Raw genomic sequence first — 17175 nt, forward strand, 5'->3', positions numbered from 1 at the left:
TAAAGGTGTAGTCAGGAAAAAGAAAAGTCTGAGTTTATCTGCTTATATGAAATACATGCTTGACTAATTCTGCCTCTTAAATTTTACTGTCTTGGGGAGGTCATAAGTGGTATGTAAGTGCCAAGGCCCAAATGGCCAGGGTGAATAAACTAGCTGGGCCTCTGTTTCCTCATTTACAAAATGGGGATGATAAAACCTACTTCTCAAGGTTGTTGGGGTGATGAAATGAGGTCACGGGTGTCAAGAGCTTAGCTCTGTGTCTGGCAAAGCGTAGAAGCTCAATCAGGAGTGATTTTCTGCCTTTCCATTAAATCTGCTGAGAGAAGGGTGGTCCCATGTTGCCCCCTTTGTTTAAAAATTTTATAGTTTATTGGGGTGTAACTTACACACCATAAAGTTCACCCATTATAAATGCACAATTCAATAATTTCAGTAAATTATAGAGTTGTGCAACCATCACCACAATCTAGTTTTAGAACTTTTCCATCACCTCAGAGATTTCTGCCAACCCAATCTGTAGTCAATCTCTACTTTCATTCTCCCAGGCCCAGGAAACCAATGACCTGCTTTCTGATTCTATAAGTTTGCCTTCTCTGGGCATTTGTATAAATAGAATCATATAATACATGTGTAGTCTTTTGCATCTGGCTTCTTTAACTTAGATGATGTTTATCAGTATTTCGTTGCTCTTTATTGCTGAACAATATTCTATTGTATGAATATGCCACATGGTCTTCATCCATTCCCCAGCTGATAAGCATTTGGACTGCTTCTAGTTTTGGGCTATTATAAAATAATGCTGCTGTGAATATTCACATACACGTTTTTGTGAATAAGTTTTCAATTCTCTTGGGTACACACCTAAGAGTGGTCATATGGTTAAGCTGAACTTTTGAAGAAACAGCTAAACTGTTTTCCAAAGTGGCTTCTCATTTTGTGTCTACCAGTATGAGGGTTCCAGTTTCTCCACATCCTCATCGACACTTGCTATTGTTTGTCTTGATTATAGTCATTCTAGTGATTGTGTAGTGGTATCTCATTATGATTTGATTCTGTATTTCCCTTATGGCAATGTTGGGCACCTTTTCATGTGATTATTGGTCATTTCAGGTCTTCTTGAGTGAAATTTCTATTCAAGCCCTTTGCCCACTTTTAAATTGGATTATTGGTCTTTTTATTACTGAGTTGGACATGCCCTTAATATATCACAGATACAAGTCATTTATCAGATACCAAACCAAAACCAAACCTACTACTGTCGAGTCGATACAAGGTTTGCAAATATTTTCTCTCCGTTTGTGGCTTGTCTTTTCATTTTCTTAAGTTTAATAAAGTCCAATTTATCAATATTTCTCTTATGGCTCGTGGTTTTGGTGTTGTATATAAAAACATTTTGCCTAACCCAAGGTCACAAAGATCTTCTGTTTTCTTCTAGAAATGTTATAGTTTTAGCTTTTACATATAAGTCTATGATCTGTTTTGAGTTGATTTTTTGTGTATAGTGTGATATAAGGGTCCAACTTCATTTTTTATGCATGTGGATATCCAGTCATCCCAGCACTGTCTGCTTTGAAAAATATTATCCTTTTCGCACTGATTTGTCGTGGCACCTTTGCTGAGTATCGGTCGACCATAAATTCTGTAACAGTTTATTTCTAGACTCTCAGTGCTGTTCCTCTGACCTCTACACCTACCCTTACGCCAGCACCACAACGTCTGGATTACTGTAGCTTTGTAGTAAGTTTTGAAAAGGGGTAGAGCGAGGTCTCCAACTTTTTCTTTCTCAAAATTGTTGTGGTTATTCTGGGTCCTCTACAGTTCCATATGCAATTTCGGATTCAGTTTGTCAATTTCTACAAACAAAGTCTACTAGGATTTTGATAGAGATTATACTGAATCTGTAGATCAATCTGGGGATAATCACCATTTTAACAATAGTAAGTCTTCCAATCCATGAGCATGGAATGTCTCTCCATTAATTTAGATCTTCTTTAACTTCTCTCAGCAATGTTTTGTGGTTTCAATGTACAAATCTTGTATCTCTTGTGTTAAACTTAATCCTAAGTATTTTATTTGTTTTGATGATACCGTAAATGGAATTATTTTAATTTCATTTTCAGACTATTCATTCTCAGTTTACAGAAATACAATTGACTTATATATACTGACTTTGTCTCCTATAATCTTGCTAAGCCTGTTTATTAGTTCTAGGACTGTTTTCGTGAATCCGTTTGGATTTTCCACATATAGAATCATGTCATCTGTGAATCAAGGCAGTTTACTTCTTCCTTTCCAATCTGGATTCCTTTTATTTCTTTTTAATTCCTGCTTCTAGTGGCTAGAACCTTCAGTACAATGTAGAACAGAAGTGCCAAGAGTGAAGTGGAAGAGCTCCTGATCTTAGGGGGAAAGTATTTGTCCTGTTTTCTAAAGCATCTCTTGCCATTCTCACCTCTCTTCCATCAGAACTGTTAGTGATTTTAAGTTGGAGAAATAAATACTAAAGGGAAGTCAAAATAAAGTATGCATCTTTCCTGACCACAGCCTCAAATCAAATGAAATATAACCAAAAGGCAGGCCCCTTATTGCTTAGAACATCCAAGGGATTGGACGCCAGTTACAAGCCCAATAATAACGGTTGGCTGAATAACTTCTGGAACATTCAGACACAATGGAATACTATGCAGCCATGAAAAGAAGGATGAAAAAAGATTTTTTTATAGCACGGGGAAGGTCTTATGCCACACTATTGAAGTGAAAAAGAAAGAACAAGATATGAAATTATGCACACAGAAGGTCTTAACACCATGAAGAAGTTCACGCAGAGAAAAGACTGGAAGGAAATACATAAAAATCTTAACAGATATTGCCTCTGGGTTGAGGGATCATAGGCTGTTTTTCTTTTCTAATTTCCTCATACTTCTTTCAACTGCACAGATTTGTCACAATGAAAAAGTTATAGCCAAAAAGGAAAACAAAAACAAAAACACCCATAGGAAGAACTATGTTAGCATTTCTCAGACTCACCTTACAGTACTCATCAATTGGTATCAGTCGTTTGACGGCCACGTCCCGAATGTGGCTTCGCCGGAAGAGAATTTTGCCTGCGGAGGATGAGAGAGCACACAGTGTCAGAAGGGAGAACTGACAAACTCCCAGCAACCTCGGGGGGTGTGAATGTGGCAGCCTCTGGGGTAGTTTTGATGGGTATCAAAATTCCTGGCTGCCATCAACTCCCCCTGCTGGACTTCCAGGGGGCCTGGATAACCCCAGTCATGGTCTTCCAAAGCTCTGTTCACAACTCTGCTGACTAGGACAAGGGTTTGAATGGGACCCAGGTGAATATGATTTCATGGGATAAGGGAGACTGGAAACAATCTATGGAAGAAAGAGGCTCTTATTGATGATGAAAGAAGGTTAGACCTGATGATCAAAGATCGTACACCTGCTCTAGTCTCAGGTTCCCCCAATACTCAATGTTCTTCCATGCTTCTGTACCTTTCCTTCTACCTGGAATGCCCTCCCCATCCAGTCCTACCTCTCATCCCTGTTGACAAGCTCCTACCTAGGTCAAATGGATTACGTGTTCCTGGTACTCAGGCTCTTTTTGATTGCACATTTCACATTTTCTACTTACACGTCTTCTTTCTTATTGGAGTCCTTGGGTGGTGCAAATAGTTAATGTGCTTGGCTGCTAACTATAAAGCTCAATTCCACCTAGAGACACCTCAGAAGAAAGGCCTGGTGATCTACTTCCAAAAATCAGCCATTGAAAACCCAGTGGAGCACAGTTCTATTCTGACACACATGCGATCGCCATGAGTTGGGGTCCACTTAATGGCAACTGGTTTTATCTTTCCTGGTAATCATGGGGCTCTGCACAAGTAGGTATTGACTGGGTCTGAGTCAATCCTGTGTCCTTATCATCTGTCTGAAAGCAAAGAGGACTTGAAGCACTTACTGATGAAGATATAAGACTACAGCCTTCAGTATGGATTACACCTCAACATGAAGAAAAGAAAAATCCTCACAACTGGACCAATAAGCAACATCATGATAAATAGAGAAAATATTGGAGTTGTCAAGGATATTATTTTACTTGCATATACAATTAATGCCTGTGAAAAGCAGCAGTCAAAAAATCAAACAACATTGCATTGGGCAAATCTGCTGCAAAACACCTCTTTAAAGTGTTAAAAAGCAAAGATGTCACTTTGAGGACTAAGGTACAGCTGACCCAAGCCACGGTATTTTCAGTTGCCTCATATGCATGCAAGAGCTGGACAATGAATATGGAAGACCTAAGGAGAATCGATGCCTTTGAATTACGGTGTTGGCAAAGAATATTGAATATATCATGGACTGCAAGGAAAACGGACAAATCTGTCTTGGAAGAAGTACAGCCTGAATGCTCCTTAGAAGCGAGGATGGCGAGACTTCATCTCACATACTTTGGACATGTTATCAGGAGGGGCCAGTCCCTAGAGAAGGACAGCATGCTTAGTAAGGTTGAGGGTCAGTGAAAAAGAGGAAGACCTTCAATGAGATGGACAGACACAGTGGCTGCAATAATAGGCTCAAATATAGCAATGGCTGTGAGGATGGTGCAGGACCAGGCAGCATTTCTTCCATCTGTTGTGCATAGGTTGCTATGAGTTAGAACTGACTCAACGGCATGTACCAACAACAACCATGCCACACTAATGTCAGATAAATGTATGAATGTGGCTTCCACCTGCAAAGGTGACAAATCCCACCAATTCCTCCCCCTATTAGCCTTTGGAAGTATTCTAAGTCTCCTTACTTCACCAAATATTAACTGAGAGTCACCTATTTGCTAGGAAGCCTCCTGAGTACTAGGGCATTTTACCACAAGCCTCCAGTGCAACATATGGACAGAGAATGTGGGTCACAGCAAAGATGAGTATATAAATGATGCCACTGAAAATCTCTGGAAATATCCTAGATGTTGAAATGTATGGGTGAGGTTTGTTTAAAGCAGATCAGTGGATCCCTGAGAGTCTAGAGAGAAGATCTTCTTGAGGGGAAACAGTGACAAAGCACATACATTAAAGATTAAGACTCTCCTGGGCACACTACTCTGGATCTGTTAGGTAAGCTGGGGGTGGGCAAAAGTCAGGAGGAAGACGTCAAAGAGGGCCAAAGAGATGGGGCATGAAGATAAGCCTTTCCACCAAGCTTACATAAAGTGACCAGATCTGCAAAATAGCTCAAAGAAGGCACAGGAAGACCACAGCTGGGCCAGAAAGCAGAGCAAGGAGGCCTACTATAAGCTTCACCTACTTCTGGTCTGAGGAGAGAAGGTCAAAGGAGAGGAATTTGGGTCAAAAGCCTGGCAGGGAGAGGAGGGCTAGTCTAAGAGTTAGAACTCACTGATCCGAGATTAGACTGCTCTCTCCACAGATCACCCTTTGGTGGATGGGACCTGGGATGGCAGAAAAGGCCAGTGAGAGTTTTCATAATATGACAGAATCGAAAGGGACCAGGAGAAATAACTTACTGACTTTTAAAGATTTGCAGTGCAAACTGGCAAGGGAGATTTCCATCCAAAATGGTTGACCTGACATTTTTAATAATCTGACAATCTGCTTTCCTGCAAAAGGGTACTGTTGAGAAATTAGGTGGATATGATCAGGCTAACTCTGAATCTTTTGTTGTTGTTCATTCCCATCAAAAAAAAAAAAAAAAAAAAGACCCCACAGTGAGATGAAATAAATATTCCTTAATAACAAGGAATATTCTTTCTTTTTAATGGTGGCTTTAATTCTGCTTATGAATTAGTGAAATTTCTGACATGACACTACACATCTAGAAGAGAATGCATCACAGGGTTCGAAGTGCTGGTCTTTGAGGGGTGGGAGACAGAGAACTTTGGTTTTCTCCTTTCTACTTCTCCCAAAGTTTCCACCACAAACACTTATTCCTTCCAGAATCAAAAAATCTTCATGTCATTTAGAACACAAAAAGCAAATCATACAGCAAAGTGGGGAAGGGGTTTATAACCTGGTTCCTCAGAAGCAATGACTTTGGTTCCCTTATTTACTCAGTAGGGGCAGTGTCTGTGGAGCCTGCTCAGTGCCAGCACTGGGGCCCAGCAGGGAACAGGATGGCTGTGCCTGCCGTCCTGGTGCTGACGGTCAGTGGTTCCTAACAGAGAGGGACACTGCTGACATTGTGAGTGGGGCAGTCCTTCCCTGGGCAGACAGCCCCTGCACTGCAAGATGTTCAGCATCCCTGGCCCGAACCCAGAGAAAGCTGATAGCTTTCCCAGCCCCATCTCACTCCCAGGCCTTGTGACAATCAAATAACGCCCCCTCCCCATTTTCAATGGCCCTCCTGTGTGGGACCGCTAGCTGTTTTGAAGCCCCTGGGGTGTCCTGAGACTTCAGGAAAAATAAGGAACGCCTGCACAGCTAATGCTTTCGCCCTCTCATTTATTCCTCTCTCAAAATGGAAGAGGAGTCCCTACCAAAACTATTTTGGTCCCAAAACCCAACCCATTGCCGTCCACTTGATTCTGACTCATTATCGACTCTAGAGGACAGAGTAGAACTGCCCCACAGGGTTTCCAAGGAGCGGCCAGTGGATTCAAACTGCGGACCCTTTGGTTAGCAGCTATAGATTTTAACTACTGCACCACTAGGGCTTCATTTTGGTTCCATTTCAGTACATTTTTCTCTTCTGTAAATTGGGGGTGGGGTGGAGGGCGGAGCACACAGGCTTCTTACTAAATGGTCACAAGCAAGTTCAAAATCTTCACAACAGGCACAGGTCTAGACTGGCCCATTGGATGGGAACAGGCCGTCCTGGAGGCCCACGCCACAGGAAAGCCTGAGTGTGGGGACTCACCCAAGGCCCCACCTGCAGGGGCTGAGAGAAGCACGAGAACTCGGGCTCCTTCAGTGAGGGTGACCCAACAACGAAAGCACCACTCCTATTCCTGTGGGCACAGAGGGACTGGGGTCTCGGGCACACGTTTTGTGCCCTGCCAGCTAGTAGGACATGAAGCCCCAAGGCAGCGCGGGCCTGCTGAGGAGGCCACAGGCTCGGCGGTCACATGACTTATGATGGCTCTATGCACAATGGAACGAAAAGCTGCTTGGGCTTGTGCCATCTCCATGCTCAGTTGTGGATCAGACCATTGTGATTCACAGGGTTTTCACTGGCTGATTTTGGGAAGTAGACCTCCAGGTCTTTCTTCTTAGTCCGTCCTAATCTGGAAGCGCCTCTGAAACTGTTCAGCATCATAGCAACACACAAGCCTCCAATGACAGACTGGTGGTGGTACTGCATTAGGTGTGTTGCCAGGAATGGAACCCAGGTCTCCTATGTGGAAGGCGGGCATTCTGCCACTGAGCCACCACTTCCCCCCCGCCCCCCCGCCCCCCGGTAAAATGGAATAGCATCCTCTCTCTCTTAGCACTGGGGTGAGATTAGAGGCTATCTCCAAAGCAACCTGCACAGGACTAGACCCTTAGTAAGTGCTCACAGAAGGGTAACGACTAATTTTATTAGTGGTTTAGATGACAAAGAATTATACCCTGCAATTAAGAGCACATGTTCTTTCCTCAGCCTCCAGCTTGGTTTCTGGAGACCCGCCTCAATGGGCTAATTACCCTCAGCTGACCCGGAGCTGCTGCTCAGTCCCGGGCCACGGGGCAGACTGGCACGGCTGGCTCTCTGCAGCACCAAGCCAGCTCCTCTTTAGCTGGTGCCTCCCTGGGAAGTGCTGACCCTGTATGGGCCCCTTGTGTGGGCCCGACTCAAGGTGTTTCTGAGTGAGTCGTAGGGAAGGAGGACCAGTCTGTACCAGCCTCTCACAGACAGGCAGGCCGCCTTCTTGGAGTGCGAAGGGTGTGTGGTGGAGAGAACTGCCTTTGGTGGGAACGAGTGGGCTTTTGTCTTCCACAGTGGAAGAAGGCCAAACTGTAATTCTTATTTTTCAAGTTGTGTCCTCTGCCAAGTTGGCTTGCCCAGCTCTTGCTGGGATGGAAAATTGCACAGGGCTGCTCCTCCTCTCCCTCTCCCCTCCCCCTCCCCTTTGTGCTAACATGACACTTGCTTTTGTTCTTGCTGACATGGCAGTCCTGGCAGAAAACTGACCCTAAGAGAGGGGCCGGTTCTCCCCTGCTTCCCCGCCCCTGGCCTCGCCTGAAGAAAAAGCTAAGAAGAGGTGGGCTGAGAAGGGATGTCCCAGGGGTCCTGAGGCAGACCCAAGCTGGGACCCCAGGGTGGAGATACTCAAGCTACGAGTGGGTGTCCTTTTCCCTGCAAGGGGCCGAGTCTCTGAGAACAGCATTTTCATTAATTCCTGGGTGGAAAGGGATTACGTAACCATGAAAGCTTTTAAAGGCTTGGGAGAGGGTGGGCTTAACTTCTCTGTGCTGGGAAGTTTTTCCAGAGCTGGTTTTGCCTTTCAGCCAGTTAAGTTATAACTAACTCCTTTTCTTTCCTCCCTTGAACAAAAACCCACATTTAGAGCTCAGTTTGACCCGATTGGAGCCCTGGTGGTGCAATGGTTAAGAGCTACATCTGCTAACCAAAAAGGTCAGCAGTTCAAATCCACCAACTGCTCCTTGGAAAACCCTATGGGGCAGTTCTACTCTGTCCTCTAAGGTCGCTATGAGTCGGACTCAACTCGATGGCAGTGGGTCTGGTTTTTTACTCACTTGAATATCCAGGTTGATTGTTGAAATATGACTCCCACATATGAAATCAAGAAACTCCAAAGGGATGTCCTAGGATCCTGTTTCTGCCTGTACCAAATACCCACTGTGTATCAGGGATTCACAGTGGGTATTTGGTTTCCATTTTACAGATGTGGAAACTGAGGCCCAGAGAGGGATGTGCCTGCTGAGGTCACATGGCTGGGTCTGACAGACTCCAAAGCACACGCTTGGAGCACTGGTATTTGGCAGTTGCAGCTGGCACACTGGGTTTTCTCCAGCAGGAAAAAAAATTCCAGTGTGATCGCACACTTTCCCCATGAAGGAACTAAAAATGTTAGCTTTTTTAGGCAAATGACTCTCCCAGTGGAGGGGGCCCTGGCAAACACATCTACCCTGTCTCTAAACCCACTTGATGATGATGGTCCCTGGGAGAGCCCACTGGTGTGCTGAGTGCAGAGCCTTAGGGGACGGAGGACTGGGCTCTCTGTGACCCTGGGAGAGTCCCCTTGCCCCCTGACCCCCTCTCTGAGCCTGTCCCCTCGTCTGAAAAAGAGAAAAGATCTAAAGGGCCCTTTGGCTCTAAATATCTGTGATTTAGTGTGTCTTAGGTTCTTAGTGCTGCTGTAACAGAATGCCGTAAGTGGGTAGCTCTTATAAACAAATTTATTTTCTCATAGTTTGTTGTTAGTTGCAGTCAATTCTGACTCCTGGCGACCCCATGTGTGCACAGTAGAGCTGCCCCATAGGGTTTCCAAGGAGCGGCTGGTAGATTCCAACTGCCAACCTTTTGGTTAGCAGCTGTAGCTCTTAACCACTGTGACAGATACAAGGGTTAGGATTTATAACACAATTTTTGGGGGGAACACAATTCAACCCATAATAGAGTTATTATCAGTTTGTGGACTATTTGCACATAAAAATAATAGGAAGTGCTTGACTGCTATTAGCTATGTGCCAGGCACTGACATTATCCTCACTATGACCCCACCATTTAAATACTATGATTATCATCAGTTTGCAAATGAAGAAACAAAACTGGGCTGAAGCAATTTACCCAAGGTAACAGAGCTGGTGAGGAGGGTGATGGGATTTGAACCCAGGACATCTGACTCCAGGCATAAATTTTGGAGCCAATATACCTATGTTTAAATCTCAGTTCTGCCATTCATGCAAGAGATCATAACTTCTCTGAGCCTCAATTTCTACCACTGTGAAATGGGCACAGTAATGTCACCCCTGCAGGATTGTTCTGAGGACTAAACAAGGTAATGAATGTCAAGCACTTAGCTCAGTGACTGGCCCACAGTAAACATCTAATCAATCAAGACTGGAACCATTAACACAGCCTGGATAACCCACTTTTTTTTTTTTTGTACTTTAGATGAAGGTTTACAGAGCAAATTAGTTTCTCGTTTAACAATTAATACACATATTGCTTCATGACAGTGGTTGCCAACCCCACGACGTGTCAACACTCTCCCCTTCTTGACCTTAGGTTTCCCATTACCAGCTTTCCTGTCTCCTCCTGCCTTCTTGTCCTTGCCCCTGGGCTGGTGTGCTCCTTTAGTCTTGTTTTATGGGCCTATCTAATCTTTGGCTGAAGAGTGAACCCCAGGAGTGACTTCATTACTGAGCTAAAAGGGTGTCCAGGGGCCATACTCTCCGGGTTTCTCCAGTCTCTGTTAGACCAGTAAGTCTGGTCTTTATTTTTGAGTTAGTATTTTGTTCTATATTTTTCTCCAGCTCTGTTCGGGACCCTCTGTTGTAATCCCTGCCAGAGCAGTCAGTGGTGGTTGCCGGGTACCATCTACTGCTGGACTCAGTCTGGTGGTGGCTGTGGTAGTTGTGGTCCTTTAGTCTTTGGCTAATCTTTCCCTTGTGTCTTTGGTTTTCATTCTCCCTTGCTCCAGACAGGGTGAGACCAGTGGAGTTTGTTTGATAGCTGCTCACAAGCTTTTAAGACCCCAGATGCTACTCACCAAAGCAGAATGTAGAACATTTTCTTTATAAATTATGTTATGCCAATTGAGCTAGGTGTTCCCTGAGACCATGGTCCCCACAGCCCTCAGTCCAGTAATTCGGTTCCTCAGGGAGTTTGGATGAGTCTATGGAACTTCCATGACCTTGCCTTGGACAAGTCATGCTGGTTTCTGCAGTATTGTATACAGACTTACCCTTTACAGGGAAACCCACTTTTTTGAGCTGAAGCCCTGATATTTCCTTTGGTAAGAAATTTTTTTGTGGGGTGAGGGACTCTGAATGTCTTAAGACTAGGGACTAGACATTGTTGCATTGAAGTCTCCATAGCACCAGGTGTGGTGCCTGGCACTCAAAAAAGTGTTTGGTGGCTGTGGTAGGCAGAATCTCTAAAATGTTCTCCCAAAGAACTCCTACCCTAATGCCCTGAACCTGCGTATATGATGAGACAGCAGCCCTGTGACTATGTCCCATTATATGGCACAGTTCACTTTAAGATAGGAAGACTATCCCAGCTTATTCAAATGGGTCCAATGTAATCACATGACCCCTTAAAAGCAAAGAGCTTTCTCTTACTGGTGGCAGAAAGGGATGTCAGAGAGATGTGAAGCTCAAGGAAAATATGATGTTTCAAGAGGGGGTCGTGTGGTGAGGAATGGTGGCGACCTCCAGAAGCTGAGAGTGTTCCTTGGCTGACAGCAAGCAAGGAAACAGGGATCTTAGTCCTATAACTTCAAGGAGCTGAATTCTGCCAACAATGAGACTGGAAGTGGATTCTTCCCCAGATCTGCCGGATAAGTGCCCAGCCAACTCCTTGACTTCAGCCAGTGAGACCCTAAGCAGAGAATCCAGCTGAGTTCACCGGGACTTCTGATCTACAGAACGGTGAGATAATAAACGGGTGTTGTTTTAAGCTGCTGAGTTCATCACTAGAAATGGACATCATGTTTGCTAAAGTAGATGGTTGGCAAAAATGAGGAAAACCCTCAATGAGACGGATTGACACAAGAGCTGCAACAATGAGCTCAAATATATCAAAGATCATGGAGATGGCACAGGACCAGGCAATGTTGTTCTGTCACACATAAGGTCACCATGAGTCAAGAGTCAGCACGACTGCAACTAACAACCAAGTATGCAGTAATTTGTTATACAACAATAGAAAACCAGTACAGTAGCCTTAATACCAAAACAAAACAAAACAAAAACCCTGTTGCTGTCAAGGCGATCCCGACTCACAAAGACCCTATAGGACAGAGGAGAACTGCCCCATAGAGTTTCCAAGGAGCGCCTGGTAGATTCGAACTGCTGACCTTTTGGTTAGCAGCCAAACTCTTAACCACTATACCACCAGGGTTTCTGCCTTAATAACAGATGCTATTTATTATAAAAGCTATAATTATTCCCATTTTAGAGATGGGAGAAACTGAGGATCCAAGAGGTGAAGTGACTTGCCCAGGGGAGGATTAACCATTAAGCAAGGTATGCACAGGCTTAACTGTGTTTACTTACTAATCTGCAGAGCACAATTTCACAAAAAAAAAAAAAAAAAAATTTTTTTTTTCACCACATCTCTGATGTAATCCAAGTCATTTGCCTAAGGTCATACAGCTAGTAAAGGGTACAGCATCTAAATCCAAAGCCCAGATTCTTAGCCACTAGTTTCTATAAATGATGGAGACTCTGGCCAATGTTCCAAGGAAGAAGAGCCAGTAAAGTGTCCTGAGACATCTGGGAAGTGTACTGAAGTCTCCCCGCTCCCCAGAGTCTGAGCATGCATCTCACCTACCCGGCAGAAAGGGAATGATCCGCTGTTTGGGGTCCTTCTGTCCTCCTTCCATAGGAAATTTGTCCAACATTTGCATCTAAATGGGGAAAGAACAATAAAAACAAAAACCTTTAGTGGTGCATCTCTGACGTTTTGAAGGAATTATGTGAAATATGTGATTTGCTATACGAAAGTACACTTTGTTCAGAAACTCAAACTAGTGGGGAAGGAAATTTCAACTGGACCTAGAGTCCCCGTGAAAACAATTGTTTTTATCCAGCTGCCAGATCTGTGAAGGCTCAGGGTTGGGCAAGACCATTCTCAGTTTTCCCAGGGGTCTCCAGCCACAGGATCTAAAATTTGAACAATCCACCCTGGGTCACCTATGGCGCACAGTTCTACTCTGACATAAATGGGGTCACCAGGACTGGATGCCAACTGGTTTTGTATTTCCCTTTGTCATGGCAACTGGCAAAACTCCAGTTCATGGACAATAATCATCTGGATTCCTAAGAATTGCCAGGCTGTGTTAAGGAACAAACCACTAAAAACAAAGTTGCTATCAAGTTAACTCCATGTATGTCAGACTAAAACTGTGCTCCATAGGCTTTTCACGGGTGTGACCCTTTGGAAGCAGGTTGCCAGGCTGTCTTCTGACGTGCCTCTGGGTGGGTTCCAACCGTCAACCTTTCAGATGGTAGTCCAGTGCTTAACTGTTTGCATCACCTAGGAACTCTTGGGCAAACCACTAAGACTCAGTTAATCTGGTTGGGTCTATGCCTGTAAGATCATTACATTCCTGTCTCCACTAAGAATTCCTCATGTTGATTCAACACACAGCTCTGTGCCTGGCTCTGAGCTAGACGCGTGGGATACAGCAACGAAGACTGCAGAGCAGAGACTGAGAACTAAACCAGTAATTACAGGTGGTGTAGGAAGCACCGTGAGAGAGGATGCTGTGGGGTTAGATGAGCAACAGGGGGAGAAGACCAAACAAGAAAACGTTTAATAGTGCAATCAAAGAATCTTTGACATATAAGGAATTAATGTGAAATATGTGACTTGATATGCAGAAGCTCAACTATCTGCTACTTATTCCCTGTGTGGAATCGGGGAAGCAAATTAACCTCTTGGGGCTTCATTGTTAAGTTAGCCATAAAATACCAACTTACAGGGTAACGTTATGGATTAAAGCTGGGCTGTGGTAGTCATTAATGCTATCACGAAATATTTCCTGCTCTTCTGATCACAAGGAAGATTTGTACTTCCCCAAGCCCTTGAAATGCGATGTGGCCAATCAAATGTGAGACGAGACAGGCGTCACTTCAGGGTGAAAGATTTGTGAATGGTACATGATCCACCGCTCTCTGTTGTGGTGCAAATGGCTAACATGCTTGGCTGCTAACTGAAAGGTTGGAGGTTTGAGTCCATACAGAGGCACCTCGGAAGAAAGACTACCTCTGAAAAATCAGCCATTGAAAACCCTATGGAGCACAGTTCTACTCTGACACAAATGGGGTCACCAGTACTGAATGGCAACTGGTTTTGTATTTCCCTCTGTCATGGCAACTGGCAACACCCCAGACAGTGGCTTTCTGTCAGCTTGGGTCCTGGAGTGAGAATCCAGAGCCCCAGCAACCTATGAAGGACAAGTAGTCTGAAGAAGAAGCCTTTGTTGCCTAGGGAGGTTATTTGTCACAGCAGCTTATCCTAACCTATCATGATTGGTACATGGCTAAAGACTCAAAGCAGAGGAGGAGGAAATCTTGAGTCTCCCCCATCATAATGGCTGGGATGTGAAAAGCCTGCCCATCACTTTACCTCAGCGAGAAAGTCATCCTGGCACTCAAGGTCTGTCCATCTGACTGAATAAAAGAAGCTTTGAATTGTCTAGGAGAAAAAAGCAGAGCTAATGGGTGGTAGGAAACCCTAGTGGCATAGTGGTTAAGAGCTACAGCTGCTAACCAAAAGGTCAGCAGTTCAAATCTACCAGGTGCTCCTTGGAAACTCTATGCGGCGGTTCTATTCTGTTGTATAGGGTTGCTATGAGTCGGAATCAACTCAAGAGCAATGGGTAATGGGTGGTACAAATGGCTGCGCTTAGCTGCTAATCAAAAGGTTGGAGGTTCAAGTCCACCCAGAGGTGCTTCAGAAGAAAGGTCTGGCAATCTAGTCCAAAAAATCAACCACTGAAAACCCAATGGAGCATAGTTCTACTCTGACACACATGGGGTCTCCATGAGTCGGGGTCAACTTGACAGCTACTGTTTTTTTTAATTGTGTAAGCAGTTTGGAAGAGATCAGAAGACCAAAGAAACAATGTATGTTGAGCACCTACTATACGCCAGGCATGGACTTCTTCTTTAGAAACATTCTTCCGCTAAATCCTCAGAGCACTACTTCAGGGTGGACATTACTATCCAGGAGACTGAAGCCCAGAGAAGTAAAGAAACTCACCCATGGGCCTGCAGTCAACACACAGCCAAGGCCAGAGATTCAAGCCCACGTGCTTCTCTGCCATCACAGCACCCACCTTTGAGATGCTACAAAGACAATTAAAAAGGCTTACCCCGCAGAGCTTTGGAAATAGGGTCATTTTCCTGCAGACTGGAGCTCCTTGCCCCCTCAGGGCTCTTTTATGTGACCCTGGGAAGATGGGTCAGCCTTGGCTTGGCTGGGCAACCCGAGAAGCTACTGGGATGCACAGGCTTGCCTCAGAAGTCCAGGTTGCAACCTTACCCCCCTGACTACAGAGGCCATGGTTTTCTTCGGGGATTTCCAACTGGCCCCTACCCTGTCCTCCATGGGATGGAGAAATGCTCGTCCATGATCATTCAACAACTGGTGGGGCTGTGGCAGGCCTCGCTGGAAAAGGCAGGCTCCCTTCTTGAGTTCAGGAGCTCCTTAAGGCTGGCATACAGTAGGGACTCAATAAAAACTGGGATAAATTGGACCCCCTGTGCATTGCAATGGACGAGTAAAATGGGGCAGCCGCTGTGGAAAGGTTTGGCCATTCTTCAAAAAGTTAAACAGGATTATCGTAGGACCCAGTAATTCCACTCCTAGGTATATGCCCAAAAGACTTGAAATCAGGGACTCAAAGAGATACTGTACAACACGTCTATTGCAGCACTACTCACAATAGCCAAAAGGTGGAAATAACCCAAATGTTCACCAACATAAGAATGGATAAACACAACATGGTATACACACATAATGGGATATTACGCAGCCATAAACAGAAATGAAGTCCATGCCACGACATGTATGAACCTGGAAAACATGCTGAATGGAAGTCAGCCACAAATGGAAATATTGCATGATTACACTTCTCGGAAATATCTAGAATATGCAAATGCATAGAGACAGAAAGTAGATTAGAGGTTATCAGGAGCTGGAGGGAAAGGGGAATGGGGACAATTGCTTAAGGGGTACAGAGTTTCTGTTTGGGGCGATGAAAACATTTTGGAAATGGACGGTGGTGATGGATGCACAACAATGCACATCTAATGAATATCATTTCAATTGTACACTTCATAGTGGTTAAAACGGAAAATTTTATGATATATATTTTACCACAAAAACAGTAAACATTCAAAAAAAATTTGACTGACTGCCAAGGCTCACCCTTCAGGCACAGATTAGACAGGTCTACAGGGCGAACAATAACACACGTGAGGAACGTGTTTCGTAGTTCAACCATGTATGAGACTAAATGGACACACCAGCCCAAAGGCAAACACCAGAAGGCAGGAAGGGACCGGAAAATTGAACAAATGGAAACAGGCAACCCAGGGTGGAGAAGGGGAGAATGCTGACACATTGTGGGGCTGGCAACCAATGTCACAAAACAATTTGTGTGTTAATTGCTTAATGAGGAACTAATTTGCTCTGGAAACCTTCACCTAAAGCACAATTTAAAAACTGGCATAATATGACAGTCTCCCTGGTAGGGCTGCTCTGAGAATTAAATGAGCTAATATTTGTGAAGTGCTTAGAGTAGTGCCTGGCCTATTCAAAAAACAAAAAGAAACTCGTTGCCATCACGTTTAGCAACGCTACAGTACAACATAGGTGTTTGTTCAACAAAAAAGTAAAATATTGTCTCCAAAAAGTGAAAAAAAACTTGACTGAACCAATAAATGCAATTAAGGGAATTTCTGGAGAGCTGCTTCAGGAGATGTCTGCTAAGTAATGCCGATTAATAATATTAACATTACTAATATTAAATAATTAATAACTACTACTATCGTTTGCAGAGCCCTGATGGAGCAGTGGTTAAGAGCAATGGTTATTAACCAAAAGGTCGGCAGTTCGAATCCACCAGCTGCTCCCTGGAAACCCTATGGGGCAGTTCTAATCTGTTCTTTAGGGTCACTAGGAGTCAGAATCAACTCGACCAATAGATTTGTTTTTTTCTTTTACTGTCACTTGTATAGCAGCTAACAGCGAAAAAGCGTTTCCACACACGATTTTATTTGACCTCCATAAAAACCTTGGAAAAGAGACGCAGTGACTCCCACTTCACAAATGAGGGAACTGGAGAGCGGAGAGAAGCAGTGAATTGCCTGAGATCACATAGCTAAGTGGTGGTGCAGCCAGCCCAAGTATCTTAATCTAAATCCCATTCTCTTTCCCTAAAACCACTCTTTTAGGTGGCTTCAGAGCATCACATGAACATGAAAACTCAGCCGAGATGAGGTAAGTTTAATGGTCCACGCACATGTGAACAGAACAGCC

At 44.2% G+C, this 17175-nt stretch overlaps 1 protein-coding gene across 2 annotated transcripts in view; it reads right to left on the minus strand.

Annotated features, from left to right (window-relative positions):
* SH3PXD2B (SH3 and PX domains 2B) overlaps positions 1-17175 on the minus strand; it is a 124984-nt gene that overhangs the window by 57882 nt on the left and 49927 nt on the right. For both annotated transcript variants that reach the window (XM_049874324.1, XM_049874323.1), the window contains exons 3-4: positions 12457-12532; positions 3028-3104 (exon numbers count right to left, since the gene is read on the minus strand). In XM_049874324.1, the coding sequence (XP_049730281.1) occupies positions 3028-3104; positions 12457-12532 (153 nt within the window). The remainder of the gene's footprint in view (positions 1-3027; positions 3105-12456; positions 12533-17175) is intronic.

Source organism: Elephas maximus, chromosome 2, assembly GCF_024166365.1.
Source record: "Elephas maximus indicus isolate mEleMax1 chromosome 2, mEleMax1 primary haplotype, whole genome shotgun sequence".
NCBI lineage: Eukaryota > Metazoa > Chordata > Mammalia > Proboscidea > Elephantidae > Elephas > Elephas maximus.